This window comes from Parasteatoda tepidariorum, chromosome 5 (genome assembly GCF_982258835.1).
Source record: "Parasteatoda tepidariorum strain Cologne lab strain chromosome 5, Ptep-v5.0, whole genome shotgun sequence".
NCBI classification, from domain to species: domain Eukaryota; kingdom Metazoa; phylum Arthropoda; class Arachnida; order Araneae; family Theridiidae; genus Parasteatoda; species Parasteatoda tepidariorum.
The window spans coordinates 39825405-39850148 of record NC_141759.1 but is presented as its reverse complement, the minus strand read 5'-3'; the positions used below and the strand labels follow the sequence as shown (position 1 = coordinate 39850148).

At 26.1% G+C, this 24744-nt stretch overlaps 1 protein-coding gene across 2 annotated transcripts in view; it reads right to left on the bottom strand.

The window, feature by feature from the left end:
* Window positions 1-5047: 5047 nt before the first annotated feature.
* LOC107438107 (serine palmitoyltransferase 2) overlaps window positions 5048-24744 on the bottom strand; it is a 71306-nt gene continuing 51609 nt past the window's right edge. For both annotated transcript variants that reach the window (XM_016050291.4, XM_016050300.4), the window contains exons 2-11: window positions 23493-23672; window positions 23256-23410; window positions 21860-22008; window positions 20743-20961; window positions 20121-20226; window positions 19321-19540; window positions 18016-18142; window positions 14919-15054; window positions 10998-11127; window positions 5048-8784 (exon numbers count right to left, since the gene is read on the bottom strand). In XM_016050291.4, the coding sequence (XP_015905777.3) occupies window positions 8698-8784; window positions 10998-11127; window positions 14919-15054; window positions 18016-18142; window positions 19321-19540; window positions 20121-20226; window positions 20743-20961; window positions 21860-22008; window positions 23256-23410; window positions 23493-23672 (1509 nt within the window). In that variant the 3' untranslated portion in view covers window positions 5048-8697. The remainder of the gene's footprint in view (window positions 8785-10997; window positions 11128-14918; window positions 15055-18015; window positions 18143-19320; window positions 19541-20120; window positions 20227-20742; window positions 20962-21859; window positions 22009-23255; window positions 23411-23492; window positions 23673-24744) is intronic.

The window sequence follows — 24744 nt, the reverse complement described above, 5'->3', positions numbered from 1 at the left end:
TCATCAATTAAATTTACGAGGAAAATAAAGTTTGCTACTTGAAAAAAAGCTTAAAAGTAGAAAAAAATGAGTTAAATAGTAATTTTACTTTATTTTTGTGAAGCAAAGTACTTTCTTAGCTCCCTCGTTTTTATTTAAGAGGAAAATAAAATTTTCTACTTGGAAAATATCTTTAAATTTGCTTTTCCTTAAAAAAAATTTAAGCAGATTTCTCTTTTTTATTTGGAGGAAAATTAAGTTTTCTATTTGGAAAATAACTTAAATGTTGAAAAAAATAGCTTTTTTCTCTTTCTGAATGTACTAATTCTACTAGAACTTACTTTTGAGAATGTCTAAATTTCAGAAGGGGTAAAGCACTTCTTTACACTTTTGAAACAAAATAAAGTTTTCTACCCTAAAAAAATAGAGTGAAAATAAAGATATTTTTCCACTTTACTTTCCCAAATTTCAAAAGGCACCTTATTTGCCCATTCAAGTTAATTTCAGAACAACATAAAGTTTCTTATTAGGGGTATAGCTTCAAAAATGCCTTTCCGTTCCTCTTTTCTGTGAAGCGTTTTTGCTCTTTTGAGGAAGGGAAATAATTCTCGGAAAGAGTCTTTCTCTTTCACCCTATGTTAAAGTCGATTGTAACTACGAAAAAGAAGATTTTAGCAAATCTTCACACAATCTCTTTCATATATATATATGTATATATATAAACTAAATAGAAAAAATGTCGCGTGGTCGCTTCATATGGGGCCCCCTTGACCGTCGGGGCGGTGCCCCGACTGCCCCGGCGTAGTTACGGCCCTGCGAATGGGGTACACGTGGAAGTTCATTGACAAGGGTCATGAAACTTTTTGAGTCTATCTAACCATTTATGTTATCAATTTTAATCTATCTTTATTATTTTGTGAGTTATTAAACATCGAAATGGGTCCGGGACTTTATAAGCACCCTGTATATTAAAAATATCGGTATTTTCAAAACCATAGGGAAACACGATAGAAAAATAGCTTGGATTTATGATAAAATTGGCACAAATAAAGCACCTCAAAGGTGATTACTAAGGCCCGGATTTTGATGACTTTTGCACTTTTTTGCATTTTTGGACATTCTTTGTCCTAAGAGCATTTTTTTAGATTTATAGGGCATTTTTCTTTAAATTTTTCGGCGTGTTTTGCATTTTAAAGCATTTTTTTTAATTTTTAGTAAATTTTTTCCAATTTTTATTATTTTGTTATAATTTTTTATTATTACACTGGCTTCCAAACAATGAAGAAAATCTCTAGGATATTAACAGGTGAAGCAACATCTTTTCAAATTGAAGAATAATTGTCAGTAAGTGAGACCGTCTTTTTCAAGTACGCACCAATAACATCAGTAGACGTTGAAAGAAGCTTCTCCAGGTATAAAAATTTACTTTCAGACAAGAAACGCTCGTTTACATTTCAAAATATCAAAGAAAATTTAATAATCCAACGTAATTCTGATATTTAGTAATATTATGAGATGGAAGTTGTTATATTCATTAAAGTTTTTTTACAAAATGAAAATGTTTTGGAGTCAATATATTTTCCTTTTTTTGCTATTTTAGGATATAAAACATATTTTTCAAACTTTAATGAACAAGTATTGCATTGCTTTATATTTTTTGAAATGACTCATAATAATTTTAATGAGTAAAACATTGTTTTAGTTCAATATTTTTACTTTATTTTAGTCATGTCATATGGCATTTTCAGCGCAATTTTCGCATTTTTAAGGGCATTTTTCGCACTTTTTAAGGGCATTTTTCGCACTTTTTAAGGGCATTTTTTGCACTTTTTAAGGGCATTAATTGAGACTTTTTAGGTCATCAAGATCCGGGCTCTAGTGATTACTATTTGCACAATTCAAAAAAAGTGAGTAGTTATGATGTATTAAAAAGATTGGTATTTTAAGACACACGTGGAAATTTGACAATGACTCCGAAAACGAGATCGAAAAGTCACTTAGATAAACTATGAAATGAACACAAATGAAGAGTTTTAAAAGTGAATAGTAAAATTCGAAATTCACGCATCATTCTTTGGTCGTCTTAAAATTGTCGAGATTTTTAAAAATTCATAGTGATAAATACCGAAAAAGCGATCAAAGAGCTACATTGATTTAATTTGGTGCGTTCAAAAACGCAAATGCGTAATCGCAACGCTAGAATACGTCCTCTAGCGAGTACTATATTTTCAGGCTTTTATTTATTAAGTTTTCATTTAGTTCTGTCAGAATCATTGGCAGAGTAAATACGCCATTTTTTAGCAGCAAAATTTCTCTAAGGAAAAGGCAGAAAAACTTCAGAACGCACCCAACATTTAAAGAACAATTTCTCGATAATTTTTACCTTTCTATTATCAACAAACTTCTGATTATTAAAGTGAAGTCAACATTGCTTACTTCATTAAAATGAATAAAGGTGATTTTAGAACGTGTAGAACTGTAAAACTTGTAGAATATTCTTCTTTATAGAATAGTATATATTTCTGTATCTATATAACAAAAATAAACAATCATTCGAATTACTTGAAATAGTATCATTTGTGTTGATTAATACATTTTAATGCATAATTTAAAACTAGTTTTGAAATAAAAATTGATAGGAGTCTTGAATGCTGTTTTAAGTTTTGTTGGCTTAGTAACATTTAAATAAATTCTTACTTTGCCAAGTACAAACCCCATATCTAGAGAACATTCCTTTTAATCATGCTGCTAAACATTAACTGTATGTAACTATTAAATAATACAAAAGATATTTGTAAATGACACTCTTGCAAAATATTGCAGTGTTAATTTTGTTCCCCTGGAATATCTGGAGGAAATTTATTTAAATTTTTACATCCATGTTTACCTTAAATGATGCTTTAAAATTAAGATTTACAAAATATATAAATTTAAAAAAAGAAAACCCATGAAAAATGTTCAGTCTTTTAATTTAGTTACTAAAAATATGCTTAAAAAGATTGTTGTGTTATTTGTTGAGAGATAGGAAATAAAAATGCTTTAAGCACAGTTATTGTGCAAAATAAAAACGTCACCCGTCAATTTTCATAAATATTTGGAATTTAAACAGCACAGGCAAAGTAACAAATATTGGAGAAAAAAATCTCAGTTTAATAGTAACACTCTTAAGTGCTTCCATTAAAAAAAAAAAAAAAAATGCAGTGCATCGATTTTACTGAAATATTTTATAAATAAAACTATGCGCTTCAACTGCAAAATATCAAAACGTAAACTATGGGAATAGGATTTGGGCGTTTTACCCTAGAAGATATTCAAAATCTCTACTCACAAAACAGAATATTGAGAACTTTTTCCAAAACCCAATGAAAAATAAGTACTTTTGAGGGCTCTTCAGAAATTAAAACGAAAAATAAGTACCTTTAAGAGGACACTACACCACAGGAGAAGCTTTTCTATTTCATCCCCATAGGTATTTTAAAGTTTAGAAAAGAGAGAGTCCTGTCAAACTAAGAATAAACAAAAAAAATTTCAAAGGCGGAAAAAAAATGTTTTCAAAATATTAAATTGTAAACAAATTATAGCAGGACTACTTACCCCCTATATTTTTTGTGTCATTATTTTTTTGCATTTTAATATTTCAAAAGAAAATTTTTTTCAGCAATTGAAATTTAATGGATCACTGTAGATTTACCAGAGAATATTTTTTCTATACTTTAAATTACTTAATCTTAAGCATGCTACTTAAGCTTACTAAGCTTAAGCATACATCTTAAGCATGCTACTTGCTTTCACATTTACTCTTAATGTAATGTGACAATTTAATTTCTAATTTTACCTAAGCCTTTTAATTTTTCTTTAAACGTTATTCCTTTTTTTTCAATTTAGCAATTTTAACTTTCTTGTTGACCTTTCTCATGGTCATTGCGGTCATCGCTCTTCCTGTGGGGAAAGTCAACCAACCCCTCTATTCACGCCTTTCTTTTTCTTCCTTTAATTTTAGGGGGGCTAACTACCCAATCTCTTTCCTTTAAATTTCAAACTCTCCGCCTCTTTAAATTTAATTGGCCGTAATTTTTCTGGTCCTATACCAGTTAAGGAATTTTTAAGTCACTTTTTAAAAACGATTCTCTCTCGAGCCTTCGGGCAGGTTCATTTTTTTTTTATTCTCCGAGATGCGGACTTCGGTCCGTATCGAGGGATTTCTTTTCAAATTTTTTTCTTAACCTTTACCTTAAATAAAATGCATAACTATAATCAATTTCTGTAAATTTAAAATCAACATTTTATACCTTTAATTTTCTTTAACATTAAAAAAAAACCCTTCTCGAATTTAAGCTTTCTTTCCATATTTATTTTAACCTTTAAATTACTCGTTCTTTTATAATTAACATTTTTTTATGACGCCTTCTGTGTTTTAATTCTCCCGTCACCCATTTCAATAAAATGCCTTTCTTGTGTTGGTAGATGTGGTGAAAGATTTATGTTACTAAATAAAATATGTTGATAATTTAATCTTGTGCTGGAGAAATTATTTGCCTCTATTTTCATGATTTATCATGTCCTCCTGTTTGTGGGTGGTGAGTACCTTTTTTATTGTTAAGGGAATTTGTAATTTTCTGATTGGAGACATCAGCTTACTGTATTAAATCACATATTTATGTTTGGATATAGCATGACTTTATCTTATTTATCTTTAATTTTTAACTTATTTTAGTTTCGCACTTTTTCCAAATCATCCAATTTGTTCAAACCTCACACTTTGTGACCCTTTGAACCTATTGGGTTATTGTTATCCCACATTAGCATTGTACAACCACTTTCCTTAACGATCACATTCGCCTTAATTTAAATTAATTTCCCTTTTATATATTTCGGCCTTAATTAGTTTTTCATGACATTTCAATTATTTAACTATTTTTAATCATGACTATATCCAGAGATACATCCAATTATGCAACCCATCCATTTTAATAAATAATACATAAATTACTTTTATTCGCACCAATTCTATATTTTAATTTATTTGTTACACTTGCTGTGCATTATTTATAGAAAGATCAAATAGACGTTGAGAGTAAAAAATGTTTATTTACCATTTACTGACCATTATATTGAAGATAAAAGTTAAAGATTTACATATATGAAATAACTTACATTGTTATAAAAAGGTTTTGTTTTTCTTTCTTTCAGTAAAAGGGATTTTTGCATGCTTTATTACAAATGAGGGTACTATAGCTCAGAAGCACAATAGGAAAGCACGGTTATTACAGCTGCCGAGATGGAATCTACATTCCTTCCTGCTACAACACTTCTTGGACTGAATATATATATAAAAATATTCATCTCTGAGGAAGCATTTAAATTATGACTGGTAAAACATATGTCAGATATAATATAAGAGATACAGTCAAACCTATATATTAGAAAATCCGAGATACCTTAATGTAAAATTCTAGAACATTTTAGCCTAATAAGAGTTGCTTTTAAATAAATTCCAATAATTAATTCCCGAAAGAAAGAAAAAATAAGAAGAAACTGTTAAAGCACATGGATAGTTTAAATTTTTCTAGCATACAAAATTAATAAAATGAGCAAGCTTCATAACTTATGTAAACATCAAATTTCAAAAACTTTATTTTTCTTCTATAAAAAAATATTTTGTAGAAGTAAGAGTTGGCAGAAATGTATTCGTTTTCTTATCCCATTATCGAACAGCAAATACTGAAGCATATCAGAATCACTGTAAATTTGCGATTTCCAAGTTAGCTCGTTTGAGGATAGACTGCATTTATATTACAGCTGACATATTCATTTCAAATTATAAGAAACAAAAAGTACATCAATAGCAAAAAGGTATAACATGTATACTTAATGATTTAAAAAAATCATTAAATCTTAGAGCTATTTAAATCAAATAGAATTAAATTCTTTAATAGCTACCTTCAAATGTTGAAACTACTGAATGTTCAGAAGTTTCATTCAATATAAAATATTAATTTAACTGACTATTTGAAGCAAATAAAATCAATTTATACAGAAATGTACAGTAAAATGGAAGCCATAATTTTAAAGTGTACATAAAAACTCTGTGCTTCATAGAAATTGGCAATTTGGAAGAATAGCAGAATTAAATTACGATAGAATAAGTTTTCTAAGTATTTAGCCAAACAGGGTTAAATATTTTTTATTAGAAATTTTTGTTTATTTACAAAAAAATGGACATTTTTTTTATTAACTTAAAAGTGAGCAAGATAAAAATGAATTTTATTTCCCCGATTAGAACAAAATTTTTTTAAAGATAAATTAAACAATATTTACAAATTAAATAAATCTTCATAAGTCACATAAATTAAAACAAAATTGCTTAAAACAATTCAATTTTTTGGGTTGGTCTGACAGTGAAATGTACACCTCTATTTTCTCAGTTAAACTTATTTACAATTAACAAATCAACTAAAGATACGTAAATCATAGATAATAAAACCGAGATTCAACAGTACGTAAAACATTTCCTAACAATAATTTAGAGGAAATCATGGCACTCAATAAATTTTCACTCAATGTATATTTGTACATTTTAACTTCTTTACAATTACAACACACTTCAATATCCATCACAAATAAAACAATTTAACAAGAGAAGAAATTAAATGTGACCAAAATGTAAATAAATATTGGTTATAATACTAAAGATTTGTTAAGTAAATGTAGGAAATATTACTTTAAAAACTTTTGAAGTAAAAAAATTAAAAACATTAAGCATCTTATATGTGAAGAATACTTTTAACAATAGGAACTCAAAACTCGGCATAAATAAAAATAATTTTGGTTATTATTATTTTTAAAACCAGATGATTTTTTTAGTTTTCCATTGATAACAAACAAAATTTCATACATATAACTATCTTTAAAGAATTTATTCATAAACTGCAACATTAAAAATTAAGCAAAATAAAAAAAGATATTTATTTTTTCAATAATTAAAAAATATTACGAATAAGAAATTCTATGCTAAGTTAAAAGATTTTCTTTTTTGACTAGAACTTATTACTCTATACAAATCATTATTTTCACAAAGTATAATTTAACATTTAAAAAAAAAAAATCAAATTATTTTCAGCATTAAAAAGTCCTTTGCAATGAAAAACTTTAGAATAATTTCAAATAAAAAATATTACCTGCATATAATGTTTCTACAAGAAGCCAAAAACAATTTCTATATCTTTTCAAATATGATAATTACTATTACTAACAATTTAATAATATTTTGAGTTTCAAAATTTTTAGTAGAACAATCGATGAGTCACAAATAATAAGTAGAATGGTTTACAACAGCATTTGAAAAAATTAATAAAGTACTTTAGCTACTGATAGTAATATGCCTATAAATGCAAAACTAAATGTTAAGTTTAAATTAAATTAAAATGGAGAGGCACAACCTGAGTTCCAGGGCCAAACAAGACCCTCAAATTTTTTAAAAATCAAATTTGTCAAAAATCAAAAGTCTAATCAAAGAATTCAAAATTTGTAAATTGTTAAAAATATTTTTTCGAAAAATTTATAGTACAAGCTTATTAAATATTTTTACGTTGTAATGTAATGTTTACTTTGTAATTAAATACTCATTCCATTTTTTTTATTACTATTATGATTTTAAGACTTATCTTAACACTTTCAGAAATTTGAATCAATTCAGTTATTTTTTAAGGGAAGTAATTGAACTACCTTTGACTGACCAAAACTTTTTACCCAATTTCAGCTTTTAAAATAAGTTTTTTGGCTTAGTTAAACAAAAAATTGTACACCACTAAATTAACACTGGAAACTTGATGGGGATTATTTCAATGCTTTTGAAATAATTTATAAAAACTCTTACTTAAATAGTGCTTGTAATTTTGTAAAATACACGACAAAAGGAAAAAATAATTTTCTTTAAAAACAAATTACATTTTTTATACAGGTATATACATTGGTTTACTTTCATAACATATAATATAACAGGCCATAAACATATGCTTTTAATGTGTAACAGCAAGACCATACATCTTAGTAAAAAAAAAAAGGTTTTGTAAGCCCAAACTGTACAAGTTAGTAAGCATCAATTCTTTCAATTTACAACTAGTTTGTTAAAAATGTGCCTTAATTTACAATGCATTCACGTTACATTTTAAATAATTTCTGGTTCATTATTTAAAAAAATTAAAAGCTCTTTAAAAAGCAGCATAAAGTGCTGCAACACTTTTAGAGAAATATAGCATATGGACAGAAGTTTGAATTGTAAAATACACGAAATGACAAAACTGATTTTAATATATTAATGTCGCCTTCAGAAATGCTATCATGCAAATGATAGGGCATATTTAAAAGCAGGATCTACGACGTTGACTAGGAAGCTTTACTAAATGCATATTATGGGTAGCGGTAATATTAGATTAAAAACCTATTTTTTAATTTACAACTTTTTTTTTTTTAAACAGTATGCTTTATTCCGATTCTTCGAAGTGTTCTTCAGATTGTGCAATAACAAATGGTACAAAATGCAACAGAGAGAAAAAAAGAAAACTAATTTTTAATCTGCGTCATTTTTAGGCAAACATCTGTTGACCTCGTGTTTCATGAGCTGGATGGTCCTTAAAAGTCATAATCACAAGTAAGCCTTGTTTCTGGAGCAGAGTTTTGGAGCTCTTAAGGCACTTGCTCTACAAAGTATGAAATTGACTAGTAAATTATTTCTGTTTGAGATCTGTCTTGTTTGGAATAAGTCACCATAATTTCATTTCCTACGTTTCCTATGACATTCAAAGCCTAGAAGATAAAAAATGAATGTCAATTCTTAATTATTATAACAATTTTTTGTCATACTTATGTTACAGTTAAGACAAGAATAAATGATAAACCCTGAGTTTACAAAGACACTGTATCTTGGGAGATACATTTCATGACAAACTCTGTTTCACCTCCATATGTATTTTAAATTTAAACTTTAGAGAAAAGTGTTTAAGAGTTTACAAAGATGCTGAACCACGGGAGATACTTTTTATGACAAATTTTGTTTCACCTCCATATGTATTTTAAATTTAAACTTTAGAGAAAAGTGTTTAGAATTTACAAAGATGCTGTACCACGGGAGATACTTTTTATGACAAATTCTGTTTTACCTCCATATGTATTTTAAATTTAAACTTTTAGAGAAAAGTGAGACAGGAAAAAAAATTATTGCATTATTACTACCCCAACTGCATCATCCTGAGATATTTGTTTTCCTTTTGATATTATGACAAAACTTTTGGGTCATTTGAAACTACACGATTTACCGTAACTCTTACAAGGTGAGTAGCCAAATCTTTCAACAAAAAATAAGCACCTCTTAAGCACTAAAAAAATATTTTTAAGCACTATATACGTTAACAAAATGCAAAATAATTTTCAAACACTTTACATGGTCAAGATAAAATAACTAGTTTTTGACAAAGAACTCTTTTCTTGATTATATTAGCCATTATAAAAGTGATCAAGGGATTTTTCGGTTTGACTTCAGAGGATAGAAAGTGAAGCTTGAAACTGAAAATATCTTGCAAAATGCAGCAGAGTTGTACGTGAGAGTGCAATAATCTCACTATACGCACATGCAGACTCGCAAGTATTTCATCAAACCTGTAAAAATATTGGCTCTTTCATACGCTATGAACCGACAGTACGCTGAAATAGATTGTGGTTAAATAATTGTGAAAACGTTGAATAGAACAATGTGAAAACCACTGTTTTGCATAATACGCAGCAAAACTAAACATGGTCAAGAAGGAAAGAAATCATTTTCGAAAAGAAAAATTAAGCACTTTTTAAAAATACCCAATGCAAAAAGCACCTTTAAGGGTTTATAAAAAACGAAAATCAAAATTAAGCACCTTTAAGCACTTTTTAAAAATGCTATGCACCATGTCTTATTTTCCAGAGTTAAAAATACTTATGAAGGTGGAAAAGAATTTGCCAAAAAGGGTTTCTTCACAGCTCTCAAGCAGTTTATGCTAGAATCACGAAGGCTTTGCAGCTAAGACTCAAGAGTTTCCAAGGCCTTTAACTGGATGTAAAGAAATTTTAGCTCATTTAAGAGTTCATATTGCTAACAACTTTAGTTGGCTCAAACCAAAGTCAATCAGTTGGAGAACAATTCCAGGTCGTATTAGCAATGAAAAATTTATACAATATTAAGTATTCATTGTGCAATATCTTGAGGTAAATAGAGAATTTTAGATTCATTATTTGAACAAACTGATAATGGATTGCATAGCATGGATAATTAGAACTATTCTAGTAATGCTTTCAATAAATTACTGTTGATAAACATTACATATGTTTCTGAAAACAGACTACTACAAATCTAAAGTCTAAAATAATTTTTTAAACTAAAGAATGCTTCAGAAAACTGCAAATACTTTATGTATTCAGGGGTCTATTTAGAAGAAATTTGGATCCGTTAACGGAGCCTTCACAAAATATCTTTATATAAAAACAGATCCTTCGCAAAATAATTTATGTTTTAATCGAACCCTTCACAAATTTGTTTATCTTCATTATTGTTTTGTGAATTGAATAAACCCTTCCCGGGTAGGAGGGAAAAAGAAAGACAGTTCGAAACAAACTAAGCTTCCCTAAGTTAAAATTCCAAATGTAGTATTCTAAGAAAATATTTCAACTTTTACAAACATCGTGTGCACATTCTTATTGATATTAAATGACAATTTTTTTGGAAATAAATAATTGATAAATTTATATTTATTCATAAAATTAATTATAATAGAATATTATGTAAATAAAAATTAATTTCTGGCAATTTTTTAAATAAAATATTATAAATTTAAGAACTGTTTAAATTTAATTAATGCGTAACACATTAAGAGTGATATAATGAAAAAATAAAATGAAAAATTTCAATCGAATTCGATTATAAATTTAAGCATTTCCAACAAAAAAGTAACATTAAATAAACTAGTGTCAAAAACCATCAAGACAGTACTTACTTTATCTAACATTTCTTTAGTGTGAGATGCAGATATACAAAATCGCGCACGGGAAGTTACAACTGTCGTAGCAGGATAACACACTCCTACTGTGGCAACACCTCCACTTAATAATCCTTGAATAAATACCCTAATAACGAAATATAAATAAATTTAAAAAAGTAATAAATAAACAAATAAATCAGACTTTTAATTTTATCCTTTCCTGCAGTATCTTTTCTTATTTATTTATAACCCCTTCAGTAAAATTATTGTTGCTTATAACGATAATAATAACGATAGCTCCAAATCTGTCTGTAAAATAAAAATTTTTTTATATGTTAACCTGTAGTTTTTGTAACAGGAAATAACAACAGCGAGTTACTCTCTACAGTAAATAGTCAACACTGTTCAGATATAAACAGTAATAAAACTATTAATAGCCTAGAATTGAATTAGAGTACACATTTTTAACAGTGTAAAAATTAATACTTTAGAAGATATCGATTTAAGACTACAAAAAGATAATTACAACATCCTTTTATAGAAAACAATTTTACCATAATACCTTCCAACATACACAGATTAACTTTAATAACATCCAACTTATTCTCTTTTTCACTTTTTATTTCTTATATGTAAAAAGATATTTTAATAAACATTATATTAAACCAATGAAAGAATTTGTTTTCTCCCTTAACCCTTTGAGGCACACGAACATAAATTTTCATATTTTTTTAAAATTGAGAAACTAATTATGATGCTTAGGATCTAACAATGGGAAAATGACGTTTAAAAAAAATTCTGATTAATTGCACCACACAGGGGGTGGTGGTTTCGGTGGTTAACCAGTGTCCACATAGAACATTTTCATGTGAAAAAAAAATATTATCTTTTTTAACTTTTTTTACAATAAATTTTCACTTTTCAGAAATCAAACAATAAACTTAAAGTACTAAAACTATTTATATAATTTTAAAGACCAAAAAAGGCTTTAACAAATATAATATAATACAAAAATAGTATATAATAAAATATATATTAGTGAAAAATAAAACGCATGAATTTCAAACACAAAAAATATTCTAAGTAAAATATAATATATATTATACAATATCAGGATAAAATAAATAGTACAGAAATATATAATAATAAAAATAAAATGTATAATAATAAAAATAAAATATAAAATAAAATGCATAATAAAATGTAATAAAAAGTAAATATGTTACTCAGCATTTACTGTGATATGTAATAATGTAATCTTATTCTTCTGTATTATCTTGTGTATTTAATTCAGTAATAGAAGTAATAGACTTTATTTTCAATAGAAATAGATAAGAGACACATTGCTCCCCATTTATAAGCCCCATGAAGAAAAAACCCTAATAAATTTTTACCCACTTCACTATCTGAGTGAAGGAAGGGGGAAAAAGACTCTTGTTGGTGGATATAATGTTCTAGGGGCACAGTGGCTTCACTCTGAAACCAAAAAATATAAAGGTAAAAATGAAATACTTTTCTGAGGAATCTTTATTGGGAAAAATTTGTGTGTCAAAAGAAGCTCATAAACAACAAATCTGAGTGATATACTTCAAACTTTTTTTGTATTTTATTGAGTAAAAAAAAAAAACTTGTAGTAATGAAAAAGGGCCTTGAAAACTTTTTATTTTTTTCAAAGGAAGATATAATCTAAGTGTAGTGCTGCTATCTGGTGATGTTTAGTAAAGTTAAAATAATGCTTTAATATTATTGGTTTCGGAGATTGACCTTTGTGCCGCTAGGAATAATTTTTTAAAAAGTGCGGTTTCGCTGTCGTACCACTGTGCTTCAAAGGGTTAAGAATAAAAATATATATAAGCCTCAAGATTTTATTATTAACTTTTCTTTCATTAAATTTACACTTCCAAATTCTTTTGTTTCGATCCTTTAAAAGCTGAAAAGGATCAAATTTCACCAAATAAAAAGAAACATTTAAATAATTTATATTTTGTTATTAACTTTCAAAATTTGATTACATTAAAAGATTTTAACATAAGTAATAACACAGCTTTAAATATAATAAATCGCTTGCTAAAACTGTTTTTAATTATAAAATTATTACTGGCAATTTAAATATTACAGAAAATTTTGTACTAAGAAATTTAATGCTGAAACGCACACAATTTAGACCCAATTACCACACATCATATAATAAACTTCTAAAATATTTTCTCAATAAATTTTGTTTAAAAATATCAAATATATTCTCCTTACCATTAGATATGTTAACAGAATGGAAATAGGCTGTTTATTATTACTTTAAAAACTTTATTTTTAATTAGGAAAATTTAAATAACAGTAACAATACAACTTTTTCCAAAACCCATCAATCAATTAAACAACTACAATAATATTTTGTAATTATCCTCATTGACAAAGCTAACAATAATTATGCAATATTCTGTAAAAGATAAAATTATATTTAACTTTTAAATAAGGAGTTGAATAATAGTAAAAATTTTAAGCTTTGTAATTTAAATAATAATATCATTAATAAATTTTAGCTTTATATAAAAGGTAAAAAATTAAAACTTTCCAATAGCATTCCCCCTTTTAAACTATTCTTTTGACATATTACTATGATTTTAAAAATATCCTTAATTATGATTTTGATTATTGGGAAATTCTAATTAAGTTTTGTCTTTTTAATAATTATCTTTGAGAAGGAAAATATATGTTTACTCAAATTGAGGGAATATCACATGGATCTAATTTTTCATCGCTCTTAGCTAACTGCTATATCATTATAACACTGAGTATAATAAGAAATAACAGACCTAGAAGGATGCAAGACTTATTTACTTAAAATCTTTTCGATTACTTTTCTTAGTGCAAATTTTCATATGAATGTTTGTGGCAAGATTATTTAAAAAGGTTTTTAAGTTTATTATTCCCCAAAATAAAATTCCCAGTTTTCGAGGAAAAAAAGTATCAATTTTAAAGAGAAAAAAATTTTAAATTGTATTTCACTACTATTTCTATTTTTTAGAAATTTGTTTAAATAAGAATTTAGTATTATTTGCAGCTATTATTTTATCATATAGTATTAGAAAATAGATAATATATAACAGAGTTCTTCCTAGGAATATAAAAAGGCAGAGTGCTTCTGCACAGAAAAGGGCACGTTTGAGCACTTATCATCATTAAAATTTATTAAAATGCGTAATATTAAATAATAACTGAATTTGATCCATAATTTTTAAATTTACCTAAATAGCAGAAAAACTTGATGTTTTTAAAAAATAATTAAAGTCAAGCTAAAAGACAATCACTGCATATAAAATCTCTTCAAATAAAGTATTCAAATAAAAAAAAAAAGAGAATAATTTATAAACAATTTGAAAGCTTTTTTTATATTTTAAATTGAAAATTATTAGAAAATAAACATTTAAAGGTAAATTGTTTTAATAAAAGGTATTAATTAAAAAAATAAAATGGTAAAATTTAAAATCACTAAAAAGCTCATTAATAATTCTTCCCCACTAATAAAAGATGTGAACATCTCTAGGGACCTTAATATCATGCAAATTTTTATGAACAACTAGACAACATGAAAAAAAAATCTTAATAAAATGAATGAATGAAATTAAAAATTAAATAATTATCAATAACTAAATAACTCAGAAAGACTTTTCAATGAAACAAGCAGTTAAGAAAACAACCTTTTCCTGAAAAAATAAAATAAAAAAAGCAGTATTTTTAAAGCATGGTGACTTTTTTTTTACAAAAAAGGCAAGGAGTGCCCATTTATAGGGATTAAAGGGCAGTTGGGTGGCTTCTAATCGCACTTAAGAAGATTGTATATAAATTAGAAAAATTTTTGGTTTATCTATCACACAACTCTTGTACAGCTGTCAGTTTTTAACTTTTTATATAGATTGATAAATAAGGGCCACTTACGTCACTTTCGATGGGAAATAGAGCATAAGAGGCACAACAGGAGAGTCTTCATTGCCATATATAATAAAACCTTGTTGCTTTAATTTCCTGCGGAAGTATCTGGTATTTCTTTCTAATTGTCTAACCCTTTTAACACCTTCAAAGAAATATATTGTCAAAGTAACATACAGTTATGCAAAATGTGAAATTAAAAATAATAATTTAATGACAGTATTAGAAAATACCTATTTTATAATGACAACTAAGAACATTATGTTACAAATATACACAAAATTATGAAATTGTTTTGTAAAAATAATTTTTTTTCCAAGCATTGGATTGTACGATATATCAATATATTTTTAAATCAATTCCAATTTCCTTATTTAACTTAGACTAGCTTAATAAAGGAACTGATTATCTAAATCTTAAATTACCTGAATAAGACACGAAGCTAATTTAGAAATTTAAATTTGTTTATCATTTTTGTATAAATGTTATTCTTTATACATAAAATGCTGATATTTTATAAAATATCACATCATTGCAAGAAAGTCTTTTATACAATAAATGTCTTTATTGTGCTATATAATACTTATATAGAGAGACTCACGCACACACATATATATATATTATATACACACAAACAAATATATATATTATATACACACAAACAAATATATATATATAATTATATATAGCACAATAAAGATATAAAGGATAAAAAGTAAAGAGAAAAACAAAGAAAATTAATAACTTTCATTTACAGCACATAAGCTGCAAGTATTTAGAAATCATAAAATATATTAAAATTATAGAGAAAACATGGAAAATATAATGATGATAAATGAAAAGAGAAGAAAAATTATTAAAATAAAATATTTTTAAAAAACTTTATAAAAAAACTATTAAAAAGCCGGAACACAAAATAATGAAAATTAAAACAAAATAATTTCATTATTTCGTTTTCCTATTTTTTAATAATTATTTTTTTTAAATATTTTTAAAAATATTTCATTATAATATTTTTTTTCTTCTTTACATCAATCTTTATATTATTTTCCATGTTTTCTCTATATTTTTAATATATATATATATGGTATTTTGTATAAGTTACATAATAAAATAAAAAATTCTTTATATCTTTTTATTTATTTTTATGAAATTTAGAGAGGTGAAAGTATTAACAAGGAAACAAAAATGGTTGCTCGTTTCCTTTTTCGCACTTTGAAAGTCATCATTGCATCAAATTTTTTTTTAAAAAAAAAAACAGTGAAGTCTATGGCAATAATTGTGGATGATAAAACCACGATTTATGACGAAATCACAAAATTTGGGGTCGTCAGAAAGGGGTTATTTAAATGTATGTTTGAGATTCACCTGTTGTAACATTGTATCAAAAACATTGAAATTTTCAAAAATAAGTAAAAACCAGTAGAAATAACTGGTGAAAAATTGATATATATATATATAAAAAAAGATAGAATAATGGTTACGAATAGAAATAATCAGGTGAGGAATTTTATAAAATCATGTGAAAATTCAACAGCAATGACTGAAAAAAAAATCAAAAGAACTACACTTTCGCTCAATTTTTTAAAAACATACTAATATTGAACTGTAAATATAGTAATTTAAGAAGAGCTAATATGTTAACAATAAAAAAAATTATTGAAATAAAAAAGAATAAACTAAGAGCACTTATATAATAGGATATTTTTTGGTGAAAATGATAATAATCACTTAAGTTCAAAAAATTAACCAATGCTGCAGCAGAATTTTAATAAGAAAATAATAATAAAAAAAGATGTTACTTTCAACCTTATTAGCTAACTATTGTTATTGCTAATTTTGAAATTTGTTAATTTTTAGGTTTGATATGAGATTTTAATAGATTTTGACCACAAATTTCAATACATTCTATGACTTTTTTACTCACAATTGAATTCCCAAAAATTTTAAATTTCCCTGTTTACATGGAAATTCTACATTTACATAAAAATTTTTACATATATGTTTAGGTAACATATAATGCAACAGAATTATTTATTACAATGATATATCATAAGTATTTCAAACATTATTATTATGTAAATTTGGGCACATATCTATGTTCTAAGGGTTTAAAGTTGGGAAAAAACTAGATATTTATTCTCTGCATTGCTAAGAATCACAAAACTTTATTAAAATTTTAATCTTAAAATGTGTAATAACAAATTTAAAATGATTCCATGAATGATTAAACGAAAACTCTTTTATAACAAAATTGACACAATTTAACACAAAAAAACCTAACCTTTTGCTAAAAAAAATACAGAAATCTCTTTTGGGTTTTATTACTTATTTATTTCCATTTAAAAGAGGATTTATATCAAATATACTATAAAGTTTCAAAATTTATCACCAGGCTAAAATTATTAAAGAAAGCAAAAGAGAATTGAGTATATTTGATCTATTGACTTAAAATAATGTTACATGATTAAAACACAATGAAAAAAAATTAAGTATTATTTTTAATACCTCTAATACATTGAAGTAAACTCTTTTCTTTGGAGAAAATTAATGCCAAATAAAATAAATATTAATATTTTATCAGCTACACAGATATTTTACGACATACCATTAAATGAAGAAAAAAAATCTTGTCAATGTTAATGTCACAGAAATTGTATATTAATATTTGATCAACAATGATCAATATTTTGCTACTGTTATAAGATATGCATGAATATTTACAAGAAAAAATTTATTTTTATACAACAATTGGGGAACAATATATATCCAATATGGCATCAATTTATTACACGAAGCAAAAGCTACTTTTTTGATGATAAGGAAATTATTTTTTACAAAAATGAATAAATAATACAAATGAGGAATGTAATAAAAAGAACAATACCCACACACCCCAACTTTGTATTCTAGGTCAGAACTTTCCTTATTTTTAAGAATAATATATTTGCAGCTAAGAGCAAGATTTGAAACATACCTTCACTTAAAATATGTAACAATTCAATGTTTGTACACTAAAAGCTAAACAAACAGTTGCTTTGTAGGTGGATTCTGATAAATATTGATGAGCACATAAGAAAACAATAGACAATAGAGCATGAATTACCTTCTGTAGAGCCGTCTCTTCCCATTAGAATTTTTAAGGTCATTATTATTTGCTGGGCAACGGGTGCAGACATACTGGTTGCATAACTAGCGCTGTGAGAATGAGTTCGAATGTGATTAATCAAGTCCTGTTGATAAATGAAGTATTTGTTGGAGTAAAACAAATATAGAATTTGTATCAAACATTAGCATGAATCTAAAAACAAATTCATTAAACAATTAAGCCAGGGCCGCTGTAACCACAGGACCCCAAATCTTTATATCGTGGGTCCCCCACAAGGGACCTCTAAATGAATTTTTGATTTAGAAAGTTGCACAAAAATTGGTTTGTGCAATTTTCTAAATATTTTTAAGCATTATGTTTCATATTCTTCTTTGAAAATCATTAAAAATGTGTTATATAGTTTAAGTGTAAAATTCGGATAATCAAAATTTTTTTTTTATTTGGGTATATTTCCTATAATACCTCTTGTTAAATTTCCTAATTTTATGTTATTTTTGGTACTTCAAATCACAGGTGTTTGATTTTTCTATTTAATTTTCAGTAACAATCTACGATATATTTAAAATTATCTTGTGGTGTTTGGTAGGCAAAAATTTAACAAGTTTTTATAACTGAATATTGGTAAATTTTGGTTAATTAATTTGGTATCAGTAAGGCACCAAGTTACACATCAGCCTCAGGCCTCATCACCATACCTCAAATCAACTTTGGTTCACTATTTCATTTCAATTATCAGAAGTCTAAAAATTATGCACTCTAGTGGGGTATAGCCAGTGACCATTACACAGACAATATCCAACCCTTTGCCTCCCAACAAAAAATTAATCAAAAAAAGATGATACATAACTAGCATACTATACATAATATACTTATAGACAAAATATTTCCACAAAATTTTTTCAAACTAATTTCAATAAACTCAGGGAAAAGAGAAGAAAAAAACACTGAACTTATAAATTCTGAGACGTACTTATTCAAGTTGCAAAAGATTCAAATCTGTTAACAGTTAAAAAAATTTTATACTTTTTTTTAAACCTATAACATATTTCAAACAAATGTAGTTCATAGATTTAATTAAAAATGTGAATGATATATGTTCAGTAAAACAATAATGAACTTAAGAAAAAATTAGCATCCAATATAATTAAATTTCATTAAAAACTCTTCTAACTTGTTAATTTTTTTGATACAAGCGGCCGTTCATTGAACAAAAGAGAGTCTTGTTTCGTCCTCAGATCACTAAACTTGTCTTAGTTTAGATTAAACAAATAAGATTTTTATTTTGAAGAAGTAAAAACTTACTCTAGACCCGGCAATATAGCCACCAGAAGCTCCAAAGCTTTTAGTAAAAGTACCCATTAACAGATCGACATCGTGTGGGTCGCAGCCAAAATAATCTGTCACACCTCGACCTTTGCTTCCAATTGCACCAATGCTGTGAGCTTCATCTATATACAAATAGCATTTGTATTTTTTCTTAATGGCAATGAGAGCTGGAAGATTTACTATTGTTCCTTCCATACTAAAAATATAAAGAAAAAAATTTAAATATTGTTACAACTTCATCATAATCAGATCTACAAAAATTCAAAATTTCTTGCAATCAGTAATTATTTTTGGAAACTATAGATATTATGGTATGAAGAACGACATAAATATTTTTTAGCATGAAACTACACAAACTATTATATTTAATTCAACATTATCTCGGAAAGGAAGATGTAAGAAGCATAGTATTTTGTCAAGCATTCTGCTAAGTTTTCTTAAGGCATAATAACGCAGTGTTGCGTAATTCTTTTATACATTGTAACGCAGAACCATCAGTTCTTAATGCAATGGCTAGAACTTACATTTTATTTTTTGCTTGAGTGACATTGCTTTACTTAACTGAAACATTTTTCATAACTGCTATTAAAAAATCAGAAGACAAAACTCAAATCAAATTTTTTTCTTTCTTAAAAAAATTATTATATTCAAAATCAAACAATTGATTGTCGATTTTGGCAAAAAAAATTGGGCACAAGCTATTATTTCTTTTAGACACCTCAGCGAACAGGATTTGTAAGCCCCTGATCTTAATTAATAGATAAAATATAACTTACCTGTAAATGCCTTCAACAATAATTAAAATCTTTTTCCATGGTTTATGTGATATAGGTTGCCCTTCAACAATAGCATTTTTTACTTTTTCTTCAAGGTCTTTCATATCTGAAACAACGCAAAAATATTTATGAGGAAAAACTTCAAATATAAAAAGTTAATATCTAAATTCTTTCATAATAAATACTTCAAATCTATCTAGGAATTTAATGACATAATCAAATAACATTTTTAATAACTAATTGTAAACATTTTTTAATGAATAGATAAAATTTTTTAACTACAGATAAATTTTTTTAACTGAATCTAAATGAAAATTACCTATTGAAACAAGATGCATTAAATAGGCTTTTAAGTTGTCAAAATTAATATTACTCTGCTAAATTTTTAAATAAAAATTTAAAAACCTGCTTATTTTTATATTTCCTTAAATTAAGTTAAACAAATTAGCCTATTTTAAATTATTTAAGCTTACATTTTTTTTAAAAGATACAAAAGATAAAAGTTTAATGATTATCCATCTTTGAAGATAATAATAATGTTAAATATGTTAGAGCACAGGTTAAAACTGCAATATAAATATAACATTATTAAAATGAAAACATTAAAAAATTCTAAGTTTACCATTATGTTTATAAACTTGGATCTTAGCGCCTGATAAGCGACACCCCAGAACTAATGAAGCATGATTAAGTTCATCACTTAAAATGAGACACCCTTTAGAGACTAATGTTGGAATGTTAGTTGAATTAGTAGCAAATCCCATTCCTACAGTAATACTGTCTTCTACTCCGAGAAATTCAGCAACTAATGATTCTAATTTTCTATGAATATCTAAATTACCTAAAAAAACAAATGGGAATTATACTCTCCAACAGAAATTTAATACAAATTTCACAATTATTAAAAGTTTAAACACTTTGAATACATTTAAAACAGGTCTTCAATAAAATGTAGTTAAATAACATATTTTTTACTTTAATTTATGTAAAATACATTGCATCTTAATGATACAGATAAGACAGTTTGATGAATGTTTTATTTTTATTACTTTATTTTGTCTAGATACTTGAATTTTTGATTTATTTCAATTTAATGTTTAAAAAATACACTAGCCACCTGTCTTATGAACATGAATTATTATCATAAATGATCTTATATAATTCAATGACAATTTAACTTGCATTTAACTATCAAAAGAATCAGGATTTACGCCAAACCTTAATTATTTTTCAAAATCATCATACTTTTTTACCTGCAAAATAAGATTTCAATAAGAATCAGAATATTCATTTCGGACGAATAATGGAAGAAGCATCTGCCAAAGACAAAACTTAATTAGTTTACATCCATCTTTCTTGTTTTCCCCCTGGGAAGGGTTTATTCGATTAACAAAACAATAATGAAGATAAACAAATTTGTGAAGGGTCTGATTAAAAGAAAAATCATTTTGTGAAGGAACATAATAATAATAATGTATATATATATATATATATATATATATATATATATTATTATGTTTTCCCCCTGGGAAGGGTTTATTCGATTAACAAAACAATAATGAAGATAAACAAATTTGTGAAGGGTCTGATTAAAAGAAAAATCATTTTGTGAAGGGTTCGTTAACGGACCCAAATTTCTTCTAAACAGAACCATGAATATTATTCAATTTTGTATCCATATTTAAATAATAAATACTTTTTTTGAAAAATATATGCACATAAAAACTGAAAATTTTTACCTAATTCATGGTGAGTACTGCATATACCATTGCCATAGCTTAAAATAACCTTTTCTACACTGTCAGTGCATTTTCCAGTGTTTTCAGCAAATCCTAAATAATTATATGATCCTAAATTTATAGCTTCTAGACATTTTTCAGCTCCAAATCTAAAATCGATATTAGAAGATTAGAAAAGTTATAGGTACAGAAAATTCAATCTGAAATTAAATGGGAATAAAATTAGTTTAGCTGGAAATACAAAAACAGAAAAATTAGAGAAGGACCTAAAAGACAAAAATTCCATGTGCTTCAGGTCTTTCGCTGTACAGTTCACACTAGCAAAGAGATAACTTGTAACCCTTTGCTCAGATTCCAGGTATTCTGTTAGTTTTGTAGGTGGCAAGATTAATTCTTGTTATATTTCATGCTTGCCCTTCAGTAGAGTCAACAAGTATCTTGAGAATTAAAGATTTTTTTCCACATGCTGCCTTTAATGCAAAAAAAAAAAAAAAAAAAAAATACAGTGCGTTGAGGAGGAGTTAAAAGAAGAGTCAAAGATCTGCTACAATTTTCTACCTGTTTGTCAATGCAAATTTTAATACAGTTTTATAGAAATTTTGCTTATTTGTATATTACATTTCCTTTTTAGTAAAAACAATTTAAACTAACCTAACATGAATAGATTAGTAAACTGTTCATGTAAGGTTAGTCTTAAATTGTTTATGATTGTTATGAAAAAAGTCATACATTTTTATGCTTATACAAGTAGGATATAAAATAAACAAATAACTCATAAAATATTGCAATATATAAGTTTAAGTACAGTACAGAACCCGTTATCCGGAAATCAGAAAACCGGAAAACCAAAAAACCGGAATGAAATTCGATAAATTTTCCCGCCATTTTCAAAAAAAAAAAATTTTTTTTCCTCATAAGATTTTAGGATTTTTTTTTTCTATTTTGAAAGATGTTTACCTTACCATCATTTTGGAAATAATCATTAGTGTATTACTTCATCGTTTTTTCTTTTTCAGATTATTTCCAAATTATTATTTTTTTTAGTTGAGTTTAACAATAAAAAAATACGGCTTTTTGTAGCGATTCAGAAAACCGGAAAAATCAGTTATCCGGAATAGCGATGGTCCCGATCGTTCCGGATAATCGATTCCCTACTGTATATACACAATTTAAAATACAAGTGTAGGTAAATTTTAAAATTAAATATAAATTTTGTTTAAATATTTTGAACTATATAAAATACAATATTTAGTAAAAAAATAACAAATAAAATTTTTTAAAAATGGTGAGAAGAATAATTAAATTGTAAGTTTATACCTATACTAAATAAAGAAATATCAGTGAATATTCTTAAAGATAGTCAATTCCTAATTAAAAACTTAAACACACAACCTACTTTTTATTTTGATGAAAATCAGGTGAAATTGTTATTTTTAGTTTAAACAGAACACCGGGGACTCCACATACAAACATATTCCATCCTTGCACAATCCTTTTGTAGATGTTGCGAGTATAAAAGCTTTCGAAGCTCCCATATAATTTAGCATAACCCTATAAAGCAAAGATTAATTTACTATAAAATATATAACATTATATGCAATACTGACTATAGGTAACAAGCAAATTTTCATACTTCTCGATTGGCTTCCTTGACTTCTTCACTCTTGCCAAAACCTAATTTTCGGACAAAATCTCTAATGTGACCAAAAATTGTTAGCACCACATAACAGAAGTAAACAGTTAATGCAATTACGAGAGGTGTTTCTTCAAATTCTTCCTTAATTTCTTTGGTTTGCTTTATCTCTCGTTTAATCTAAAAGTAAAATAGAAAGAGAGAATTGAAAAAATTGCTTCATTTTTTTAGAAGTTTTTAATAAGCAAAATGAATAAATTTCACACCCTCCTTAAAATTGAATTTCATATATATTTAATTGGTATTCTTTGATTGAAACAAAAATTAAAATATGAATCAATACTTATAATTATTTACGTACCAATAAGGTAGAAAAAAATATTTTTTGTTATAGGCTCTGATATTACAGATAATGAACATAATCATATATTCACAAAATATCTTCAAAACTCATGACATATATTCAGGGTTTTAAAAAATACACAGGTTTTTTTCCATGGTTTCATTAGGTTTTTTCAAAGTAATGTATATTCTTTTTCATCTTTATAGTCTTAGTGTTGCTGCATTAATAAACACCAGTAATTTAATTTCAGTTAATTTAGTTATATTTTAAAAGTATCATTTGAAATGTGCGTAACAAGAGTCACAGGTCTGGAAAAATTGTATATAAAATATATTTTTTATGAATAAATTTATGAATATTATATATTGTATTTTGTTATATCAATAGCTTCAATTGTATTGTAAAAATATTGTACTAATTATTGTACTATTATATAAAAACTAAATATGTACTAAATATTGTACTATTATATAAAAATATTGCACTTTTTAAAAATATTGTACTAGGCTCAATATTTTTAAAAATACTTTAGTACATTATTTGCAATTTCTAATTATATATATATTTTTAAGAAAGTTAATAAAATTTTTTAAAGCAGAGTCCTTGTGACAGAATTTTTTCAAGCTATCTGCTACCAAACTCTCCAGTACTAATATCCTTCTGTAAGATACTTTTAATAATAATGAACACACAAGTTACTAATTTAAAATAACAAGTACACTTTGTTTACAAACAAAAAACTGTATAATTTATTTTTAGTTGAACGTGTAATAATTTTATTCTTATATTATGAGTCATATTCTCGCATTGTGTTGAGGGGGAAATGCACAAATTACTTCATTCTTCACATTTTGTAAATAATCATCACAAAAAAAAAAATATTAAAAATCATGCAATCCGCAGTAGTAA